Source organism: Nelumbo nucifera, chromosome 1 (assembly GCF_055504915.1).
Source record: "Nelumbo nucifera cultivar China Antique chromosome 1, China Antique-T2T, whole genome shotgun sequence".
In the NCBI taxonomy this organism is placed as follows: Eukaryota; Viridiplantae; Streptophyta; class Magnoliopsida; order Proteales; family Nelumbonaceae; genus Nelumbo; species Nelumbo nucifera.
The window spans coordinates 104,899,714-104,920,471 of NC_142649.1; the positions used below are offsets into that span (position 1 = coordinate 104,899,714).

At 46.4% G+C, this 20,758-nt stretch overlaps 1 protein-coding gene across 3 annotated transcripts; it reads right to left on the minus strand.

Moving 5' to 3' along the window:
• Positions 1–1,201: 1,201 nt before the first annotated feature.
• On the minus strand, positions 1,202–18,187 carry LOC104608633 (bifunctional riboflavin biosynthesis protein RIBA 1, chloroplastic-like). 3 transcript variants are annotated; one of them, XM_088891063.1, is made up of 8 exons: positions 17,880–18,172; positions 16,508–16,877; positions 16,200–16,421; positions 15,244–15,566; positions 2,940–3,069; positions 2,489–2,785; positions 2,116–2,318; positions 1,202–1,958 (listed from the first exon to the last, which is right to left on the minus strand). In XM_088891063.1, exons 1-7 carry the CDS (start codon positions 17,930–17,932, stop codon positions 2,127–2,129), a joined length of 1,587 nt encoding a protein of 528 aa, XP_088747189.1. In that variant the 5' UTR covers positions 17,933–18,172; the 3' UTR covers positions 1,202–1,958; positions 2,116–2,126. The 3 variants fall into 3 exon arrangements, with proteins under 3 accessions (XP_088747189.1, XP_010272976.1, XP_088747192.1); XM_010274674.3 differs by lacking the exon at positions 2,116–2,318 and having other exon boundaries at positions 17,880–18,187; XM_088891066.1 differs by lacking the exons at positions 2,116–2,318; positions 17,880–18,172 and having other exon boundaries at positions 16,513–16,653.
• Between the last annotated feature and the right edge of the window lie 2,571 nt (positions 18,188–20,758).

Genomic DNA, 20,758 nt, shown 5'->3' on the forward strand with positions numbered 1-20,758 from the left:
CTCCCTACTAGGAGCTCGAGCTCCCTGTTAAGAGCGAGCTCCCTGTTAAGGGTCCAAGCTCCCTAAAGTCCGAGCTCCCTATTAAGAGCAAGCTCCCTACTGGGAATCCGAGCTCCCTATTAAGAGCGAGCTCCCTGTTAAGGGTCCGAGCTCCCTAAGAACCCGAGCTCCCTAAGTCCGAGCTCCCTACTAGGAGCCCGAGCTCCCTGTTAAGAACAAGCTCCCTACTGGGAGTTTGAGCTCCCTATTAAGAGCGAGCTCCCTACTGAGAACCCGAGCTCCCTGCAAGGAGCACGAGCTATACTGGGCCCCAAGCCTCATAAAGCTGACCCGAGCTGGCCCATGGCAACTCGGAACACTCCAAACCGAACTCAAGACACCTCGCTCGCCACTCCAACACTTCACTTCCGAAACACCAGGCCGACCAAACGTACCCGACACCAAGGACGTCCGTATCCAAGGGCGACGCGCCTGACTAATTTGGGATCTGACGCTTGACAGCCGCATTTCAAACGGCTTCCTGCTACCGCCACCTGCAACTGTCGTCACTAGCCGCAGAGATGGCTCCGACAAAAGGAACAGTGGCGGTTCTGTCCGGCCAGAGGAAATGACATCCGAACTGGCAGGAGTTCAGAAGTAATCATGCCTGACCTGACGGAAGCATGGAAGTGAGTGCGCGAGGTGGTTATAAAAGGCTTCTACCCCCCAGGAACGAGGTATGCTAACTTTCGCGCTATCTGGTTTATCTTGCCTTTGAAGGATTCTAACTTGAGCTTCGGAGCCCTTACGCCGGGTTCTCCCCGGAGCTTCTCTTCTCCTTCCGTTTCAGGTCCCTGTTACTCAGTTCAGAGACAAGATCATCGACAGCTAAGACCGGCCAGATTGTGCACTATCAGGTATTAAAGGCATTATGATTTAAGGGCTAAGGGCATAGATAACGATTCTAGTATTTCATGTTGTATTGATCGTCGGTTTGTTGGATTCGAATTACAGGATTTGTGCAATAGCAGCTGTCTGAGGTCCACCAGTCATAAGGCCTTTTTAACGCATTGGTCCACTACATTACATGAGGACTGGTAGCACTAGTTGAGCTAATTGAGAGACGAGACAAATAACTATTAGTTGACCTAAATGCCCAAAGGCTGAAAGACGTGAAGATGGTGTAGGTGCATTCTGAACTTTGGTAATAACACAAACAAGGTAAGCAATAAATCACAATCAGTTCCCTTGCCCTTTATTCATGTAAAAGTTTAACAAAAAATTTCTTTCTTTACGTTCGTCCACAAGGTATGGATTCCACTGAAAGAATGTGGATGTGATGTTTTATCAGACTGTTGCTTCCTCTCCAAGAGTTGTGCCTAATAGTGAATACTATTACATGGATCAGAATTCCAAAAATAAAAGTCCATATGATTTACACTTACAAGTTCCAAAAGAATAACTGATATCCCAGTCCAAACTTCTGCTCCATAGGACACCAGCCAAGTGAGTTTCGTCTGGAGAGTGGAACAATGATAATATGAAATTCTAAGTCATGCTTTAAATCTGCACCTCTATCTGCCACTAACAGCATTCTCTTCGGTCACACATCCGAGAAAGCAACCATGGGATGTTGGTCAGTGAATTGTCCATTCAAATTGAGATGATCACCAAATTCACAAGCATTATGCCCCCTTCAGTGACAACATTTACGTGTCAGCTATATCCTTTGATGTATCACTGGTGACTGGTTTTCCATTTCCACCTATATGTCCATTTAGGTGATCATTGAACTCATGGTTGTAAATATGCCCCATTTTCAAACGTTTAGTCTCCAAATACCTCTTGTTTTCTCTTGTTATTGGAGTCAACAATGGGACCCTGCCTACTACTGCCAATCCATAGCCTTTGAGTCCACTATATTTTGTAGGATTGTTTGTCATCAGTTTCATGGTACGAACACCCAGATCTCGCAATATCTGCAATCAGCATGGTATTAATTCAGTGTTGGTTACCAAAAAAAATGTTAATTGGGCTTTAATGTCAAAAACTAATACTCCAAATTTTGAAAATAATACAAATATTATTTTATGCTCTTCACTATGAAATTAATTTCAAAATCAGACAAATACACACCCCCACACCAGCTACGCTCCACGAACTTGGGAATCCTTCAACTTTCGGAATCTTAACAATTTGGTTAAGCTCCACTTTTTGTCCACTCTATGGGTTTGGTCACCAAATATGTAGTGGCTAACAAATTTGTCTACTATAATTTCCATTTCCTCTTCTTGTGGTTGGGTTGGAGGGAGGGTATTCATTGGCTGAAACATTGTCAACTATAAAAATAAAAAAAAAATTAAAACAAAAATAAAGTAGTCATTTGAATAACTAAGACCACCCCTGCCCCCAAAAAACAAAATAGAGAAAACAATTAAAAAAAATTGGACCAGTTCATTCGATAATTTCAACACTATAAATCTTCATATATGCTTTTAGTCTTTAGTACCTGTGCACCAATACCATACTCTCGTGAATCAACAGGCAACCCCAGCTCTTCATTAGCTTCTACAGTGTCACGTCCATCATCCTGTAGGTTGTATGCACGAAGCTTGTGGCCCAAACCAATGCCCCTTCCCTCATGTCCACGAAGGTACACTAATACACCCCTACCAGCTGCCTCAATCTGCTGCATTGCTAGTGCCAGTTGATTCCCACAGTCACATCTGGCTGAACCAAATATATCTCCAGTGAGGCATTCAGAGTGCACCCTAACAAGAATATCTTGACCATCCCCAATTTCACCCTGTTTACATCACAAAATGTTATCACAGCTAATCAAGCATAAATAGATTAACCATAAATTGTAAGTTATGCCTCTTGTATTTAAAGTTGGAAATTATGACGTGTGTCCAATAAAAGATGTAGAACAGACATAGTAATTCCAGAATCTTAAATACCTTAACCATGGCAATATGCTCAATTCCATCCAGCAATGACTTGTAACAGTAGGCCATGAATGCTCCCCATGCTAGGGGTAATGGTGCAGCAGAAGCCCGCTCTACCAACTTATCTCTCTTCCTCCTGTATCTGCTCATTACATACCATATCAGAACAGAAAATTCTTACTTTCATCAGATAAAGGTAGAACAAAAAGGCAGATACCATACTGTGTAACAAATTTGTATTTTCTTCATAGGGGGCAGTGTAGCTTTCTTTTTTAAGTATCAGATATGAAATTCACATACATTTCTCAGATAAGGATCAATTAGTTTCTGGATGAGGGAGCAGTAAATTTATGACTTCAAGAGAATAAGTGCATAACTGGTATTGCTATTGTGCTAGCCTCCCACCTAAGATGCATTATCAAGCTCAAGGAATATTATTATTTTGATAAGTGGTGAGAACTTTGTACTACTGAAGTTTCTTTACAAAAGGGAGTATAGAGGTATATAATCAGATAAGTGAAGCAAAAGAATTTACACACTACTATCTGCACCAAAGATAATATTGACCCAATGAGACCCCAAATGGGTGGGTGGGATTCCCTTGAAATGATGGGAGGCTCTTGACCAGGAGCTCAAGAATCATTCATCGCTTTAAATTACCACATCCACAGGGGAGGCTTTGGCATCAAACACTCAACTGATGCACTCCTTCAACGAAAAATATGAAAAGGATTGAAGATTGTGTCTGGAAAAAAATAAATAAAAAAATAAAACATTCAGTCTGGCAAACTTGTATAATAGTTTAGGGCCCCATAACTTTCATGTCCTTTATGATAATATGGTAGGAGCTATGAACACTTTATCTACATCTTGCTCCCTTTTCTAAGGATACCACCACTCCCAGAATTTCAGCTACACCTTGGATATCTACTCCCTGCTCCACTGCCATAATCTCACTTTTGTTTAGATTGAATTTCAGACCTGACACCATCTGAAACTGATGTTGCGCGATCCGGGCACTCCTAGCTGGCGGCTGACTGGCTCCTTGTTGGCAACGAGTGGCACCTGAGAAGATGAAAGGAAGGATTCCCGGGGGTTTGCCCGGTGGGAATACTCCGATGCTTAAGTTAGTACAGTGTATGGGGAGTAAAGAGAGAAACGAAAGCTAAGAGTGGAGGTCGCGCTTTATCACTATATTCGAGAGGTTGGAGGTCTCAAGAAGAAGTTTCTCCTCTGCCCTGAGGGCTTTTATAAGAGCGCTCTTGCGAGATTGGGCATAACCGCCGTTGGGACATACTCCTTACCCGGGCGAGTGACACATCCCCAAAGTGACAGGCACGCCTCCGCCTACTGAGAGACGTGGGTGCAAACTGTCGAAAGGACAGGGACTGCGCCGTCAGTTAGGGACGTAGCTCAGTCTGACTGGTACGGCCTATTAAATAGAAGCTTCCTGAGGAATGCTCGTGCGGCCCATTCGCAAGCTACTTTGCAACGAGCTTCGAATACTTCAGAAGTACCCTTAGTAGAATTGGTCATCGGTTGACTTGCCTTGTTCGGGAGCTCGGGCGAGCTGGCTTTCTTAGCTCGCAAGTTAAATTTTGCCTCGGAATATCCCTTGAGGTAGCTCGGGGGACCTAGAGCTTGCATTGTGGCGAGCCCCTCCTTTACCCCGCTACCATGTAGCGAGCTGCTTTATGGGCCTATCACTTAGCCGTACTGGACCACAATGCTGAGCTGTCACTTACGCCGAGTCAGTGTCCACGTGTCGCCGTTTTATAGGTCGGGCCAAATCATCCTTCATCAATTGCCCCCCACTCCTCGGGCTAAGAGTGCCGCCTTAGCATGGGGAGTTTATGAAGCACGATGGACTGATTTGACCGAAATTCAAACTTGATTGACTGTCTTCAATAAATGCATTTGCGGGAATCAGGAGATCTTCTGACTTCCCTGACTTTTCAGATTCCGAAAACGTGCTGAGGTGGCCTTTAATTCCGAATGTCGTGCGGCTGCGACTACCTTAATCGTGGAAGATGTGCTGCCAATCACCTTCGGTTTTCATAAGGCGTGCGGTCAGGGCGCCCGCGGACCATTGGATCTGCTTTGATCCAGGCCGTCGGTTTGAGAGGGCGAGGGCTATAAATGGGGAGCCCCCCTCGGCCCTATCTCCGTCCACGCCATCTTGCTTTGGACTCTGAGGTCGCGTACTTCGCCTAGTCTACTCGAGTTCCTCAGTCCGCTCCGTTCTGTCTACTCTGGTGAGTCCCAATTGCCGTCAGCCATGTCTGGGTACCCACGCCATACCTACCACAGGGGCGTAGCCAAGATGATGATGCTCCCTCGAGCTCGGGGGGAGCCTGGGAGCATATCCCGGAGGCTCGGGAGGCCTCTGGCGACATGGCATCCACTTCTAGGGGGAGGGAGCCTGATACCTTTGGCCCTTCCTTAATGACAGCAGAGGTCAATAGGGAGGGAGCCTGATACTTAGGTCTCTGATCTGCTACTTTCGCCTTCCTGGGGACCTGGTTTACAGCCTCCCTACTGGCAACTTCCCTTGGGAGCATGGTCCCAATGACATAGTGATCTTTCAGGAACAGCTCGAGGCTGGCCTGCGTCTTCCCCTGCACCCCTTGATAGTGGAGGTGCTGAACCATTTCAACATCACTATTGACCAGCTTCACCCCAACGCTGTTCGAAACATGGTTGGGACTATATCCCTATGTCACGAGTACTGCCTCCCTGTGGACCTTGACATTTTCGCCTCTATCCTTTGTATAAAGAATGCTGCTCTTGGGGTTCCTCTGGAGAAGCGCTTTTACTACCTCTCTCCCCGTCGCGGCTACAAGCTCTTGTACGAGCTGCCAAATAAGATCCCCGCTTGGAAGCGGGACTACTTTGTGGTCCATAACCCCGAGGGGTGGCCTTTTCCCACCGCTTGGAGGGGCGCCATCCAGGACCCCGGGGCCGAGCTGAACCCTGAGATTCGGAAACGATGCTGTCCTGGGCGTCGGTAGGCTTCCTTTGCTCGGACTACTTGGCCGAGGAGAAGCTCATGCAGGTAGGCTTGAGCCCGGGTAGGTCGGCCTTTTAGGTCGCGTAGTGTCTTGTGACTTGTGTACACATGCATTTTGCTTCCTGTTGGACTAATATCTTGTGGTCTTTTGGCAGCCATCATGTCTAGTGCCGATTCGCGCCGCCTTCTCTCGGGCAACCAGAGACGCCAGGTGAAGAGGACGCGCCCCGACCGGACCCCTCCTTCGGGAAGCACTGAGTTCGGGTCTGCCGAGCCGGTCCTGCCCTCTCCTCCGCCCGAGGTTCCGATGCCCCCTCCTGAGGGGACTAGTGGGGTCAACCCTGGGGGAAGCGAGCCCTCTCTGCCGGGGGAGGCCCCCTTTAACCCCCTTCAGCCCCGTCCTTACCTCCGGTTCCCAGTGGGAAACTGGGAAGGGGTAAACGATTATCTAGTAGCTCGCCGGAGGAGTCAGAAGGCAATCAATAATGATGAGATAGCTCAGTGGGGGAACATGGAGCCCGGGGATCTCTCTGCGTTCGCCTCTGCCCAGTGCATGGTGGTAAGTGGCCTTTTTCCCTTTTTCCCTTTTTCCCTCTCATTTTGCCCTTTTTCGCTATCTTCTGATATTCTTTTTCATCGATAGGTAAATTCTGCCATCCATGCCATGGCTCTCCAGACGCGCATCCATTGCGTCGACGCCCTCGACCAACGCGCTGCCAATCAGAAGCTCCAGGTCGAGCTCGACCGGATCCGGGCCGAGCTCCATCACACTCACAAGGGGAGCGAGTCTCAGGAGCTGCTCATTCATGACTAGGAGGCTCAAATCGCTCGGCTTACTGAAGAGAGCGCACGCTATAGGGAGGAATCGTCGAGGATGGCGGGGGAGAGGGAGCTCCTCAAGCAATAGGTGCGGGACTTGGAGTCCACTCTTCTGAATCGGACCCGAAACTTTGACCAGATGGTGGAGGCTGAGCGAGAGAAAGCAGTCTGGGATTTTAAAGACTCCCAGGAATTTCATGACCTCCAGGCAGAGTATGGCTCGGGTTCGTACTGCTCAGGGTTTAAGCTCTGCGGTGGCTAGTTCGGAAGAAGTTCTCCGGGCTTAACCTCGACGGCATTACTATGAAGGGTCTGTCCCCCGAGACAGCAGACCAAGCGGATGAAGAGGAGCCTGACTCTCAGGAGGATGAGGAAGCGGATCCTTGAGGTGGCGTTTCTCTGGGATTTTGTGGCTTCCGGGTGCCGTAAACCCGATCTTTCACCAGCTTTTCGGTTGGGCGGTTGTGCCCCATGATGATCAAACCTTTCCCAAGCTGTTTAGCTCGGTTGCTGCACTTGTTATTTTCCTTTACCTACCCAAAGTAGGGCTCTTCGGTAGGCGTTCTCCCTATTGGTCACGTTTAGGGCCTCCGTGGCATACCGCGAAGTGATTACTACGTACGTCCAAACTAAGCATTGGTTGGTTATCCCTTAGTTCGATCGACATATTGAGACGAGCTATGCTTCGTAGGGTTTGAACCCGAGCTGCTTACGCCTTTAATATTTCATACTTTGCCTTCGCTATTGAGGTAGCTATCTTTCTTCACGCCGAGGTCTTTGTTAGCTCGGTGTTTTGGCCCTTAGGCTTAGGGAGAGACCCGTAGTCCGCTCTTGGATTCTCCCAAGCCGAAGTGGCGATTGGGGTCTTCTTGTGCCGAGGTCATATTAGCTCGGTGTTTTGGCCCTTAAGCTTTGGGAGTAGCTCGTGGCCTACTCGCTTCTTACAGATAATATTGCCTCGAATTGACAATATTCCATGCTCGAGGTACTTGTTTCCCTTCAAGGGTCTCGAGCTCGTATGTTCCTTCCCCGAGCACTCGTTTCACTCGGTAAGGACCTTCCCAGTTGGACCCGAGTTTGCCAGTGCCGGGTTCAGGTACCATAACTTTACAAAGGGCCAGGTCGCCAACGCGGAGGTTCCGCTTCTTGACCCTGGCGTTGTAGTACCGAGCTAATCTCTGCTGGTAGGCTGCGGTCCTAATGTACGCGAGATCCCTTACTTCGTCGAGTAGGTCGAGGTCGGTGCGTAGCTCATCTTCGTTTGTTTGATCACTGTATGCTTCTAGGCACAACGTAGGTACTTCGATCTCTGCGGGGATCACTGCTTCGGTGCCGTAGGTGAGATTGAAGGGTGTTTCTCCGGTGGCGGTTTTCTCCGTGGTCCGGTAGGCCCATAGGACACTGGGTAGTTCATCTGCCCACAATCCTTTAGCTCGATCCAGCCGTGCCTTTAGTCCGCGGAGGATGGCTCTGTTCGTGACTTCTGCCTAGCCATTTGCTTGAGGGTGCGCGACTGAAGTAAAGTTCTGTTGGATCCCCATGTCTCGGCACCAGTCTTGAAATTTGATGTCCTCGAACTGTTTTCCGTTGTCGGAGATCAATACTCGAGGTAATCCGAAGCGGCATATGATGTTCTTCCAAAAGAAGTTTTGGACATTTCGGGCTGTTATTGTTACGAGGGGTTCGGCTTCTACCCACTTAGTAAAATAGTCCATTGCTACCACTAAGAACTTCCTTCCACCCGTTGTTGGCAGGAATGGCCCGAGTAGATAAATGCCCCACTGTGCAAAGGGCCACGGACTGGTGAGGTATTTGAGGTCGGCAGCGGGTTGGTGGTGGACATTGGCATGTCTTTGGCATTTATCACATTTTCTAACGAGTTCAATGGCATCTGCCTTCATCGTTGGCCAATAGTACCCTTGTCGAAGCACTTTCTGGGCGAGGGCCCTGCCCCCCAAGTGTCCGCCACACAGACCCTCATGGGTGTCGCGGAGTACGAGTTCGGCTTCGGTAGGTCGCAAGCAACGCAGGTAGGGGAGTGTGTAGGATCTCCTGTATAGCCGCTCGTCTATCATGACGTATTTAACTGCTTGACGTTGCACCCTTCTGGCTGCATTGCGCTCTGCAGGGAGGGTCCCGTGTAACAAGAAGCTCATGAGTGGGTCAATCCAGCTCGGCTCTGCTTGAACGACGGGAGCGACTTCCTCTGCCCCCCCGAGAATGCTAGGCCGAGACAAGTCCTCTATGTACACGATTCTCATGGTGATGTCGCTAGTGCTGGCTAACTTGGACAGGGCATCGGCCTCGACGTTCTCCGACCTAGGGATCTGTCTGATGAAGTGTGACTGGAAGTTGAGCAAGGCCTCTCTGACTTTGTCTAAATAGGCGACCATGGTTGGCTCGCGAGCTTCATACTCGCCCGTGACCTGGTTGACCACGAGCTGGGAGTCGCTGCAGATAACGATGTGCTTGGCTTTTACTTCTCTGGCTAAGGCTAGTCCGGCTATCAACGCCTCGTATTCTGCTTCATTGTTAGACGCCTCGAACTCGAAGCGTAGCGCGTATTCCAGTTTCATGCCGCTTGGGCCGTGCAGAACTATTCCGGCACCGCTGCCCTGTTGGTTCGAGGAGCCATCTACGTGAAGGATCCAGGGCTCCTCATCCCAGATCGCGGTTAGCCGAGCTAGGAGAGGTGCCACACTGGCTACTACTTCACGGGGTTCGGACTCGACCGACCCGGGAGCTTCGGGCTCACCCGAGGTGGGAGCCTCGCGCTCAACCAGCCTGGGAACTTCGGAGCTGAATGTGCATTCGACTATGAAATCTGCTAAGGCTTGAGCCTTAATGGCAGTTCGCGGCTTGCACTGGAGGTCGTACTCGCTAAGCTCAATGGCCCACTTCATCAACCGACCGGAGACCTCGGGCTTAAGCAATACTTGCCTCAGAGGTTTGTCGGTAAGAACGATAACAATATGAGCTTGGAAGTACGGGCGGAGCTTCCGAGCTGCAATTATCAATGCGTATGCTAGCTTTTCCATCTCCAGGTATCTCGTTTCTGCTCCCTGCAATACTTTACTAACATAATAGATGGGTCGTTGGACCCGATCTACTTCCTTTATTAGTACCGAACTGACCACCTCGTCGCTTGCTGAGAGGTAGAGTTCTAAAACATCGCCCTCATCGGGTCGGGTTAGGGTCGGCACGCTAGTAAGGTATTCCTTGAGCTCATCGAATGCGAGCTCGCAATCTTGGGTCCATTTGAACCCTTTGCTCTTTATTGCCTTAAAGAACGACAGACAATGGTCCGCCGACTTAGACATGAAACGGCTTAGGGAGGCTATGCGGCCATTCAACCTCTGAACCTCCTTCGGCTTCCGGGGCGGTTTCATGTCTAAGATGGCCTTAACCTTATCCGGGTTGGCTTTAATGCCTCGCCGGTTAACGATGTATCCTAGGAACTTACCCGAGGTTACACCGAATACACCCTTGTTTGGATTCAATTTCATATTGAACTTACGCAAAATTCCAAAAACAGAATGCAAGTCTTGTATTAATTCATGTGAGAATTGGGTTTTGACGACCATGTCATCTACATAGCATTCTACTTTTTTGTCGATTAACGGTGCAAACAATTTATTTACAAGCCTTTGAAAGGTTGCCCCTGCGTTTTTCAACCCGAAGGGCATAACCTTGTAACAGTACAGACCGAATTCAGTGATGAAGGCAGTCTTTTCTTCGTCCGCCAGGTCCATCTTGATCTGGTTATAGCCCGAGTAGGCGTCCAAGAAACTTAGCAACTCATGCCCTGAGGTCGCATCCACCAAACGGTCGATTCTGGGGAGCGGGAAGCAGTCTTTCGGGCAAGCCCGGTTCAGGTCGGTGTAGTCGACGCACATGCGCCACTTGCCGTTGGCCTTCTTTACCAGGACGGGGTTGGCTACCCAGCTTGGGTAGTGGACTTCTCTTATGAAGTCCGCCGCGAGGAGCTTCTCGACTTCCTCGTCGACCGCTTTCCACCGTTCCAGGGCTAGGTTGCGTTTCTTCTGTCTAACGGGCCTAACTACAGGATCAGTGTTCAGCTTGTGAGTTATTAGTTCGGGGTCTATACCGGGCATTTCTGCTGCAGACCATGCAAAAATATCTAAATTTTGAAGTAAAAAACTTACCAGTTCGGATCATAGGGGCTCTTGGACGGAAGCGCCAATCTGGAGCGTCCGAGCTGGATCTGCTATTGAGGTCGGGACCGCGACTGTTTGTTCCGTGGGCGCGGCTCGTTCTTCGCCTTGCTCCGTGGGTCGTTCCAGTTCAAGGTAATTAGCCACCTTGGTTTTTCCCTTTAGGGCGGCAACGTAGCACTTGCGGGACTCGAGCTGGTCGCCCCGCGCTACTCCCACACCGAAGTCGGTTGGGAACTTCATAGCCAAGTGGTAAGTGGAGACCACCGCCCGTAGGACATGGGTGATTGGTCGACCTACTATGGCATTGTAGGGAGAGGGGGTCGCTACCACTAGGAAGTTGTGTTCGAATCTGACCACACAAGGCCATGTGCCAATCTCTACAGGTACTGTTATTTTCCCAAGGGGCCGGACTTCTTCTCCGCTGAAGCCTACCAAAGGAGTGTCTGCGGGCTTCAGGTCGCTTCTCTGCAGCTGGAGCTGGTCAAATGCGGCTTTGAAGAGTATGTCGGCCGAGCTACCCGAGTCGACGAGTATGCACCTAACCTCGAAGTTGTTGATCCTCAGCTTTATTACGAGCGCGTCGTCATGGGGGTAATGGACCCCTCGCGCATCCTCTTCTGTGAAGAAAATTGGCTCTTCCGTTCTCGGCCGCTTTGGGGGGTTCTGCTCCTCCCAGGTGACCTCGCGAACCGACGTTCGGGCTGCCGCTGAGGTGCACCCTGCAACAATCAAACCTCCCACTATCATGTGGATGGTTCCCCGAACTGGCCTCTCCTCTGGAGGCTGTCTCTATGGTTGTTCGGCCGGCCTGCAACTGGTCTCGGGAGCGTCTTTACCGTGCTCCCCTTGCCGACCTGTTCTGTTACTATTATTATTGTTATTATTATTCTGTACAAAGTTTCTCAAATATCCGCGACAGATGAGCTCCTCTATCTCGTCGCGGAGGTTTTTACAACTCTCGGTACTGTGATCGTGGTCCTTATGAAAACTGCAATACAGACTCTTATTTCTTTCATTGGGATTCCCCCTCAGACGGGGCGGCCACTTCACGTACTGGGCGTCCTTGATTGCCATCAGGATTTCGGCCCGCTTTGCGTTCAGTGGGGTGTAGTCAGCTCGGTCTGGTGCAGGAGCTCGGAACAACTAACCCGGCTTTAAACCCCAAACTATTTCCTTTTTTCTTCGGGTGTCCTCTTGACTGGAAGGTTCCCCTTCTCTCTTTCTTTTTTCAGGTGCGCCCTCACCCTTCTGGTTGATCTCCTCTTCAGTGGCTATGAACTTATCCGCAAGCTTTAGAAACTCGGTTATGGTCGCGGGTTGGTTGACGACCATGTGCCACTTGAACTCTTTGTGTTTTACGCCCTTCTTGGCCGCTGCTAGGCGTACGACGGGGTCCAGGCACGGTATCTGCATACAAGCGTCGTTGATCCGCTTCGAATGGACTCTCCCTCTCTTTGGGCTACGTTGAAGATGCTTTCTTCAGTCCGCGGGCACCGTTTGCTAGTGACAAAGTGGGACGTGAAGGCTTGTGCGAACTGCGCCCAACTTCTTATCGACCCGGGTGCCAAGTTCCGGTACCATGTGCGGGCTGCTCCCCTGAAAGTAGTGGAGAAGGCCACGCACATGCATGACTCACTGGCTCGCGCCAGGTGCATCTGTGACTGAAAGGCGTCTACATGATCATTCAGGTCGAACGACCCGTCACACTTGTCAAGAGGGGGAAGCTTGAAATCGTTGGGCATCGGGACTGCCAAGAGTTCGGAGGACAGGGGGGACAGAACCGAGAGGAGGGGAGCCTTGGCTTCGGCCGAGCCTACCTCTTCTTTGCCCATGAGCTCGGGCAAATCGCGGGTGACAGATCGGCAAGCTCGGCGGCGGCGGCTCTGCTTCTTGGTGGGCTCGGCGTTCGTGCTGCTCACCTCCACGCTGTCCATAATGGTTTGCGCCGGGAGTAGCCCGGTCCGCTGGTGATGGCTGCGGACAGAAGGGGCTTGCTTAGAGTCTATTGCCAAGATCTCGAACCGGTTTTCAAGGACCGGGGTTCCGAACTTCGATTGTCGAGGCGACGTTGACCTGTCGAGCCGGGGTCCTCCGACCTGTCCACCCGCGGCGAGATCGGTGTAGCCGGTCTCTCCCATCTACCGTGGGAGGAGGCCTGGTTTTTTGGGAGATTTTGGGGAGCCTCTCCTCGGCCGGAGTGCTCGCTCTGGCGGCGAGATTTGGCTTGCTGCGAGGCCAGGTGCTAAGGCTGGAGCTAAGGCTGTTGAAGCTGGGGTTGGGGCAGCTGAGGGAACTGCTGCTGATACTGGTACTGGTTGACCTGGTGCAGCACGTGCTGTTGATAGAGCTGAAGTTGTTGGAACTGTTGCATTTGGGCCTGCATGGCCTTCATGCACTGCATCAGATCCTCCAGCTGGTTCGGGCTGGCCGTTGGGGGCACGACCGAGGGTTCGGTGAACATCATTCCGACTGTAGCGGGGAGTGTGGCGATGACAGGTGCCATTGTGAGAGGCACGTTCAAGCTAGGGATTCCGTCCGCTGAGAGGGGGACGGTGAACTGTCCAATACAGACAGTAGAAGACTGGGGTTGCTCCCTGGAGTTACTCATTTCCGTGCTTCGTCCGACATTGCTAGAGGAAGCCATGAGCGTTGAGTTGTTTCAAGGAAGAAGAAGTAACTTAAAGAATTTAAAGGGGAAGGCCTTTTGAAGCGATTCCCACAGACGGCGCCAAATGATGTTGCGCGATCCGGGCACTCCTAGCTGGCGGCTGACTGGCTCCCTGTTGGCAACGAGCGGCACGTGAGAAGATGAAAGGAAGGATTTCCGGGGGTTTGCCCGGTGGGAATACTTCGATGCTTAAGTTAGTACAGTATATGGGGAGTAAAGAGAGAAACGAAAGCTAAGAGTGGAGGTTGCGCTTTATCACTATATTCGAGAGGTTGGAGGTCTCAAGAAGAAGTTTCTCCTCTGCCCTAAGGGCTTTTATAAGAGCGCTCTTGCGAGATCGGGCATAACCGCCACTGGGTCCCTGCCACAACCGTTACCTGCCAGGGCTGCGCAGGTGGCCATTGGGACGTACTCCTTACCCGGGCGAGTGACACATCCCCAAAGTGATAGACACGCCTCCGCCTACTGAGAGACGTGGGCGCAGACTGTCGAAAGGACAGGGACTGCGCCGTAAGTTAGGGACGTGGCCCAGTCTGACTGGTACGGCCTATTAAATAGAAGCTTCCTGAGGAATGCTCGTGCGGCCCATTCGCGAGCTACTTTGCAACGAGCTTCGAATACTTCAGAAGTACCCTTAGTAGAATTGGTCCTCGGTTGACTTGCCTTCTTCGGGAGCTCGGGCGAGCTGGCTTTCTTAGCTCGCAAGTTAAATTTTGCCTCGGAATATCCCTTGAGGTAGCTCGGGGGACCTAGAGCTCGCATTGTGGTGAGCCCCTCCTTTACCCCGCTACCATGTAGTGAGCTGCTTTATGGGCCTATCACTTAGCCGTACTGGACCACAATGCTGAGTTGTTGCTTACGCCGAGTCAGCGTCCACGTGTCGCCGTTTTATAGGTCGGGCCAAACTTGTATAATAGTTTAGGGCCCCATAACTTTCATGTCCTTTATGATAATATGGTAGGAGCTATGAACACTTTATCTACATCTTGCTCCCTTTTCTAAGGATACCACCACTCCCAGAATTTCAGCTACACCTTGGATATCTACTCCTTGCTCCACTGCCATAATCTCACCTTTGTTTAGATTGAATTTCAGACCTGACACCATCTGAAACCATATGAGCACCCCACTCAAAGTCTCCAACTCCTCTAAAGAATTGCAAACAAATCCCAGTAACCCCTGACCAGTGAGCTGAGACCTCTTTTCCATATGATGGAGGTTTGCATAGAAGACAAATTAGATGAATAAATGACATGACTTTTAGGGTAAGTCGCGTCTGCTGATTCTTCTCTCTTTTCTTTTCTTTCCTCCTCCTTCAGGATAGTATTCAAAGTCTTCACATTAAAAATTACAGATCTAGTGGCTGTACAACAATCTATAGTTGCAATGTAACATGCCTCTCAATCTACACAAGGAACACCTAGAAAAAGCTTGTGTGCAACATTATTCAAAAAGCAAATGATATGCAATAATCTGCAAGAACATCTGTTTCAGTTTAGATGAGAATGATGGGTTAATATCACTGCCAGGTAAAAGAATACTTTATCAAGTAAAAATAACAAAAGGATGTCATTACATCCTTGTAGCTGTAGAGGAAATCAAGATTTGCTTTTCCACAGGAAGGATGTTACTATAGTTTACCTGATTAAATCAGCAATGGATATGATTTTCAAGTTCTCTTTCTCTGCAAATTGTCGTAGCTTAGGTAACCGAGCCATGGAACCATCATCATCTACAATCTCACACAAAACTGCAACAGGTTCTAACCCAGCCAATACGGCAAGATCAACAGAAGCTTCAGTATGTCCAGCTCTTTTCAGAACACCCCCCTCCCTATACTTCAATGGAAAGATATGACCTGGGCGGTTGAAATCCTCAGATTTTGAATCTTTAGATGCCAGAGCCAATATTGTTGTTGCTCTGTCATGAGCTGACACCCCAGTAGTTGTACCGTATTTCGCATCCTGCAGAAATGCACAATAGTCAATATAAAATAGTTACAGCTGATCAAGATAGAAAAACATAAGCATGGAACTATTTGATATACAGTCATTAGCTCTCACTGGTTAATTGAAATATGCATTTCAATTCATTTGCATTTTATGTTTAATATCAGAAAAAAAAGTTTCTAGGAACTCAACTAACAATTAAAAGGGGAGATTTTATGGATCACCTAAAGATGTCAAAGCTCAAGAGAAGACATTGGTAATTTCCATAATGGATATTTCCATTTTACTCTCACCCCATCATCATAAATTGTTCTGTTACTGGTTAAAAGAAAAAAACATTAAACGACTTCATTCCAAATTCTATTAACAACTGAGGAGTCCATATTGGATGGAAAGCCTTCTTCTCTAGAACAAAGAGACCACAATGAAGTCATTTCATTTAATATAGCATTCAAAAAGATTATAACCAAAATTTCTGCCTATCATACTTTAACTTACTCTTATACTAAGTTATTTAGCCAACCAACAATTAAGGTAAACTAAAATTGGCATATTCTTTTTTCCAGCCTTATCTTATACTGAATGTCACAAACAAAGCATAGTTTGTGTCTTCTAAACAATTATTTCAAGATGGAGCAGAACATATACCACTGAAACTGTGAATGCTGTACGAAGTTTCTCATCATTCTCCTTATTGGTTACCATCAAAGGAAGTTCTAATCTCTCTAGGTCTTCTCCTTTCATGCTTACACATACGATTCCAGTACCATGCTTTACAATAAAAGCCACTGCTGCAGGTGTTACCAGTGATGCCGCCATTATAAGATCTCCCTCGTTTTCTCTGTCTTCATCATCTACAACAATGACTAACTGCACATGTGAACTCTAAGTCAGTAACAACCTTAAATGACAAAAATGAGGTGCTACAACCTAAACCAATATAACTACAAACGAACCTTGCCTTGACGGATGTCTTCAATGGCCTCTTGTATAGAGGAAAACCCTTCTGTAAGATGGTCCAAATCATGTTCATCCTTATCAACAAAAAATTCATCAGTAGCTGGTACAGCATCTGCTGCAAGTATGCCAAATGCTACTGTATCAGGTTGCATTTCAACACTTGTCTTTCTATAAATAAGAGAACTTTGTCCTGCAACTGAATCGCCTTTGTAATAAGATAGGAGATCATCTTCTCCAGATATTAATGTTGCCCTAGCTTTACCGTCACCCTTGACACTGAAGCATGATTTTCTGCTTCGGTAGACCAAATTTGAACTGAAGGGATTCATGGTATGCAATCCATACCAGTTCGTGTTTTTGCGTCCCCTAGAGAAAGCACACATTATTATTCTTATTTACACCACAGTCAAAATAAAGGAGAAATAAATGAAAATTATATATTTATAAACCTTAAAATGAACTACCAATCAATAAGTAATTAAAATTATAGTTCTATAACCTGTCTATAATGACTGCCAATTAAGTTTGCAAGCTCATTTCTCTGAACAAAACATAGAAAGAATATTTTTCATTTTTTTTCTTTTGTTTTTGAATTTCTTTACATTTGGGATTAAGGTTGAGTTGAGCTTCTTTCAGACAAACCTCGGGGTTAGTGAAGTGAAGACACAACAAGTCTTTTTTTTCAATCATTTATCCTTTGCAATTACTTATTTGTGCACTTTCATGGGTTTCATGATATTTCATTTCTTTCTCGCGCCTTAGGCATCCAATTATCTCGTCAAGACATCGGATCTAATCAAAATTAGCAACGGCCAATTCCTTTTTCATCTAAGCTGGGACATCCAAATAAACCACATCCGAAAAAATAAATAAAAAAACAGCAAAAGAAATCTACTAGCCCAAACTATGATAATTAAAACAAACGGCCGAAAGAACGGAGAAATGATTGGATAATTCAAAGGCCAAGAAAGCGTAGCAAATCGAATGATATAACATGAAGTACGTAAGGCCAGAATTATCCTTCATTTATCAATTCCTTCGACATACATATCATCATATGGAGAAAAGTAAACCACAGACTAGAATTGCAACAAAACAGAGGAACCCAATTCCAACTCGCGCAAAAAATAAAAAACAAAAACAAAAATAACATGAAATCTGACACACCCCACGCAATTAAAACTAAAGCTAGCTGCCAGAGGGAAAAATCATAATAACCCATGATCCGAATGAATCCAAAAACCTCGAAAATAAGATTTCCAGGCATTCGGTATGTAACAAGAAATATTGTTGAAAATCCTTCTCTCAGCCGCCCCAAAAAGGAAAAAGTTACAATAAGGAAGGAGAAATGGGAGAAGACGAGCTTACTGTGAAGAGAACAGAGCAATTCTTGGGTAGGAGGAGAGGTTGATGGACGCCATTGCTCCCGCTCCAAAACTTTCCTATCTGAATTTCACCAAAACTCCAGAACCAAGCGGTATTTCTTCTTATTCTTAATTTCTCATATATATAATATGAACTCCCCTTGCTAACTCGTGGAAATAAATTAACGAGAATGAGAAGCAACCGCGAAACGAAAGAGAGAACTCATGGGTTGGATTCGGCAAAAAGGAGTCGTCAGCCCACCAAGGAACAGAAGGCTGAGATTCTGTCTCTATCCGTCAATCGACCTACCAGGTCCATTGGTACCTTTTTATCCCTTTTTTTAATATTAATAGTGAGTCTGTCAGATAGGGATCAGCGCTTCAACAGTTCAATAGTCGGCACCACATCTTTGACCTTATTTTATTTTTCTTATTTTTTTTGGTAAAGACCTTATTTTATTTTTCTTGTAAGGTGCAATATGCGAATGTGCTGTCAACCGTTGGATTGCATCACGATCGGGAAGTTTGAATCCTGACCATTGGATGCCAAGCTTTTGAGATTCAATACAGAACTGAGAATTGTGACACTAATTAGAGACAAGCAACTTCCATGCTTCTGAGCTGACCAACGGTGATGGTCAAATTCAAATACCATGGCAAATCCAAATTTGTTTCTGGTTCCATGATCATGGTTATGGCTGCGGGTTCGGATCCACGCTGGATCCCTTGATCCCATCCCGTCCTATCCCTTTTTGTCACCGGGTTAGGTTTTGGAGGGAAAACAACCCGTGCGGCATCCGGGTCTATGTAGTCAGGATAAAGCTTTTTGTTGTACAAGGGTCATGAGTCGATTTGTTGGATGGCTCCACCAAGGCCGGTGGAACTAGATCATGATCTCATGTGCACATGATTGGAGCTCATGTATGGCCCTTTTTGTTCTATGGGAGGCATTGCTTACATATGCCAAAGGGGAATTATATCAATGATGTGTGCTAGGCAACTAATGGACCTTGTGAATACACCCATGTGTATGGACGGTGGGGTAACTCGATTAGCTTAAACATGAGATTGATGAGTTGTAGGGGCATGCTTAAACATGACGTCGATCTATGCACTATCCCCATGAATAATGTGTGTTCATGAGGATCTCTGGTAGTTATGCTAGCCATTAATCAAAGTCGCCCATAAGGGATGTTGGTCATGGGATTGAAGTGCCAATTGTAGGCACTCGAGTGGGTTAATCACCCTTCATCAAAGAGAATATTAAGCTTTTGGAACTCCACTAGAAGGTAATGTCGTTTTTCTAAAAAATCATACTAGAAAAATTTACGATAGTGCCACTAGACCATGATAATATGGTGGGTCCTATTTCCACTCTCCAATCTAGTCCCATTTAAGCATTCAAGTAAGTATCTTAAAAAAATGTGTATATTGTAATAAGTTGGAGAGAATACATGGTTCGATGTTTAGTCTCAAATCATGCTTAAGCAGTACTAGTTCATGATCAATTCAAAGGGCCAAGTCAAGTCTTAGAGACCGTTTGCGAGGACTTCTGCATTCTGATTGAGCCGGCTCTAGGGCTGCAAATGGATTGGATCGAATCAAATATAGGAATTGACATTTGAATCCGAATCAAATCATATTTATCGAATATCTAGTAGATTCAAATCAAATTTGGCTTATAATCAGATATTAAATAATATAAATAAATTAGATTAAAAATGATTAAAATATTATATATTATTAATAAGATGAGCTAAAAATGACTTTAATAATATATTTTATGAATAGAATGAATTAAAAATTACTTGTATAAAACTTGAACATATGACAATTTAGTGAAAAATACAACATTAAGATAAACTTCAATGATAAATATAATATGATTTTTAAGTATATATGAGCATATGTATTTAAATCGAATCAAATCAGATTATATTAAAACAAATAGGGTAGATCGATATCTGATCCAATTATAAGCAGATCGAATTCTGATCAGGCTTAATAGGATCAGATTTGGAATCGGATACCGTTTGCAGCCTTATGAGCCACTATAGAGAAGCGGCGATGGTTGAGCAAGCATGTCTGTTCTAGGTAAGCACATTCCTAGCATGGCGTTTGGAATGTGCATGTATGCATTCCCGATTTTTACCAAATATAGCTTATACATTTTCCATGTGGGGTCCATCTTGAAATGTAGGAAGCAAATGCAGCCTTCTTGGTGGTGAAGTCTACCTACATTGCTGAAGGCAACAGCTAAGGGGATGTGCTTCAATGTTAATAGTTTTTCTTTGTGTATGTATTGGTTGTAAATAAAATGTTTCTTAAAACAAAACATGAAAAACGTGTTTTTGGTTGTTAATATGTTCTTTGTTTCTAAAACGTAAACTAACAAATAAATGCGTTTAAGCATATTTTTAACTCATACGACATATGTACTGCAACATTTGTTTATTTTTTAAGAATCATCAATTTGATGGTTTCAAAAATATTAATTCATTTTTTAAACAAAAATCTTAAAAATAACTGAAAACACGAATAAAACAACTCCTTAACGTGCCATGCCCCTATCCTAAAAAAATAAAAAAATAAAAAATTAACGGAGTGTTAACTAGATTGCTAGCATGGCAATTGCTTTTGCTTTCAAAAACAAAACCAATCATATTGTCTAACACCCCCTTAATAGCCTTCCTTCTATGGTATATATGTGGAAAAAATCGGAGTTGAAATATCTTTGACAACAGCCCTGGATCATTATTTAATTTAATGCAAGTCAAATCACTCTCATTAGTGTGGTAGCTAAGTCATCAGGGTCTTGAAGCAATTGGTAAAGAATGTATGCTGGAAAGTGAAAAATGGGGAGAGGATCTTTCTGATGGAACA

Coding starts and splice junctions, on each gene's coding strand:
- LOC104608633 (XM_010274674.3), bottom strand. CDS start 17,932: ATGGCGTCCATCAACCTCTCCTCCTACCCAAGAATTGCTCTGTTCTCT. Junction 2,786..2,939: donor AGCATATTGCCATGGTTAAG/GTATTTAAGATT, acceptor TGATGTAAACAG/GGTGAAATTGGGGATGGTCA. Junction 1,959..2,488: donor AGTATGGTATTGGTGCACAG/GTACTAAAGACT, acceptor TGCTGATTGCAG/ATATTGCGAGATCTGGGTGT.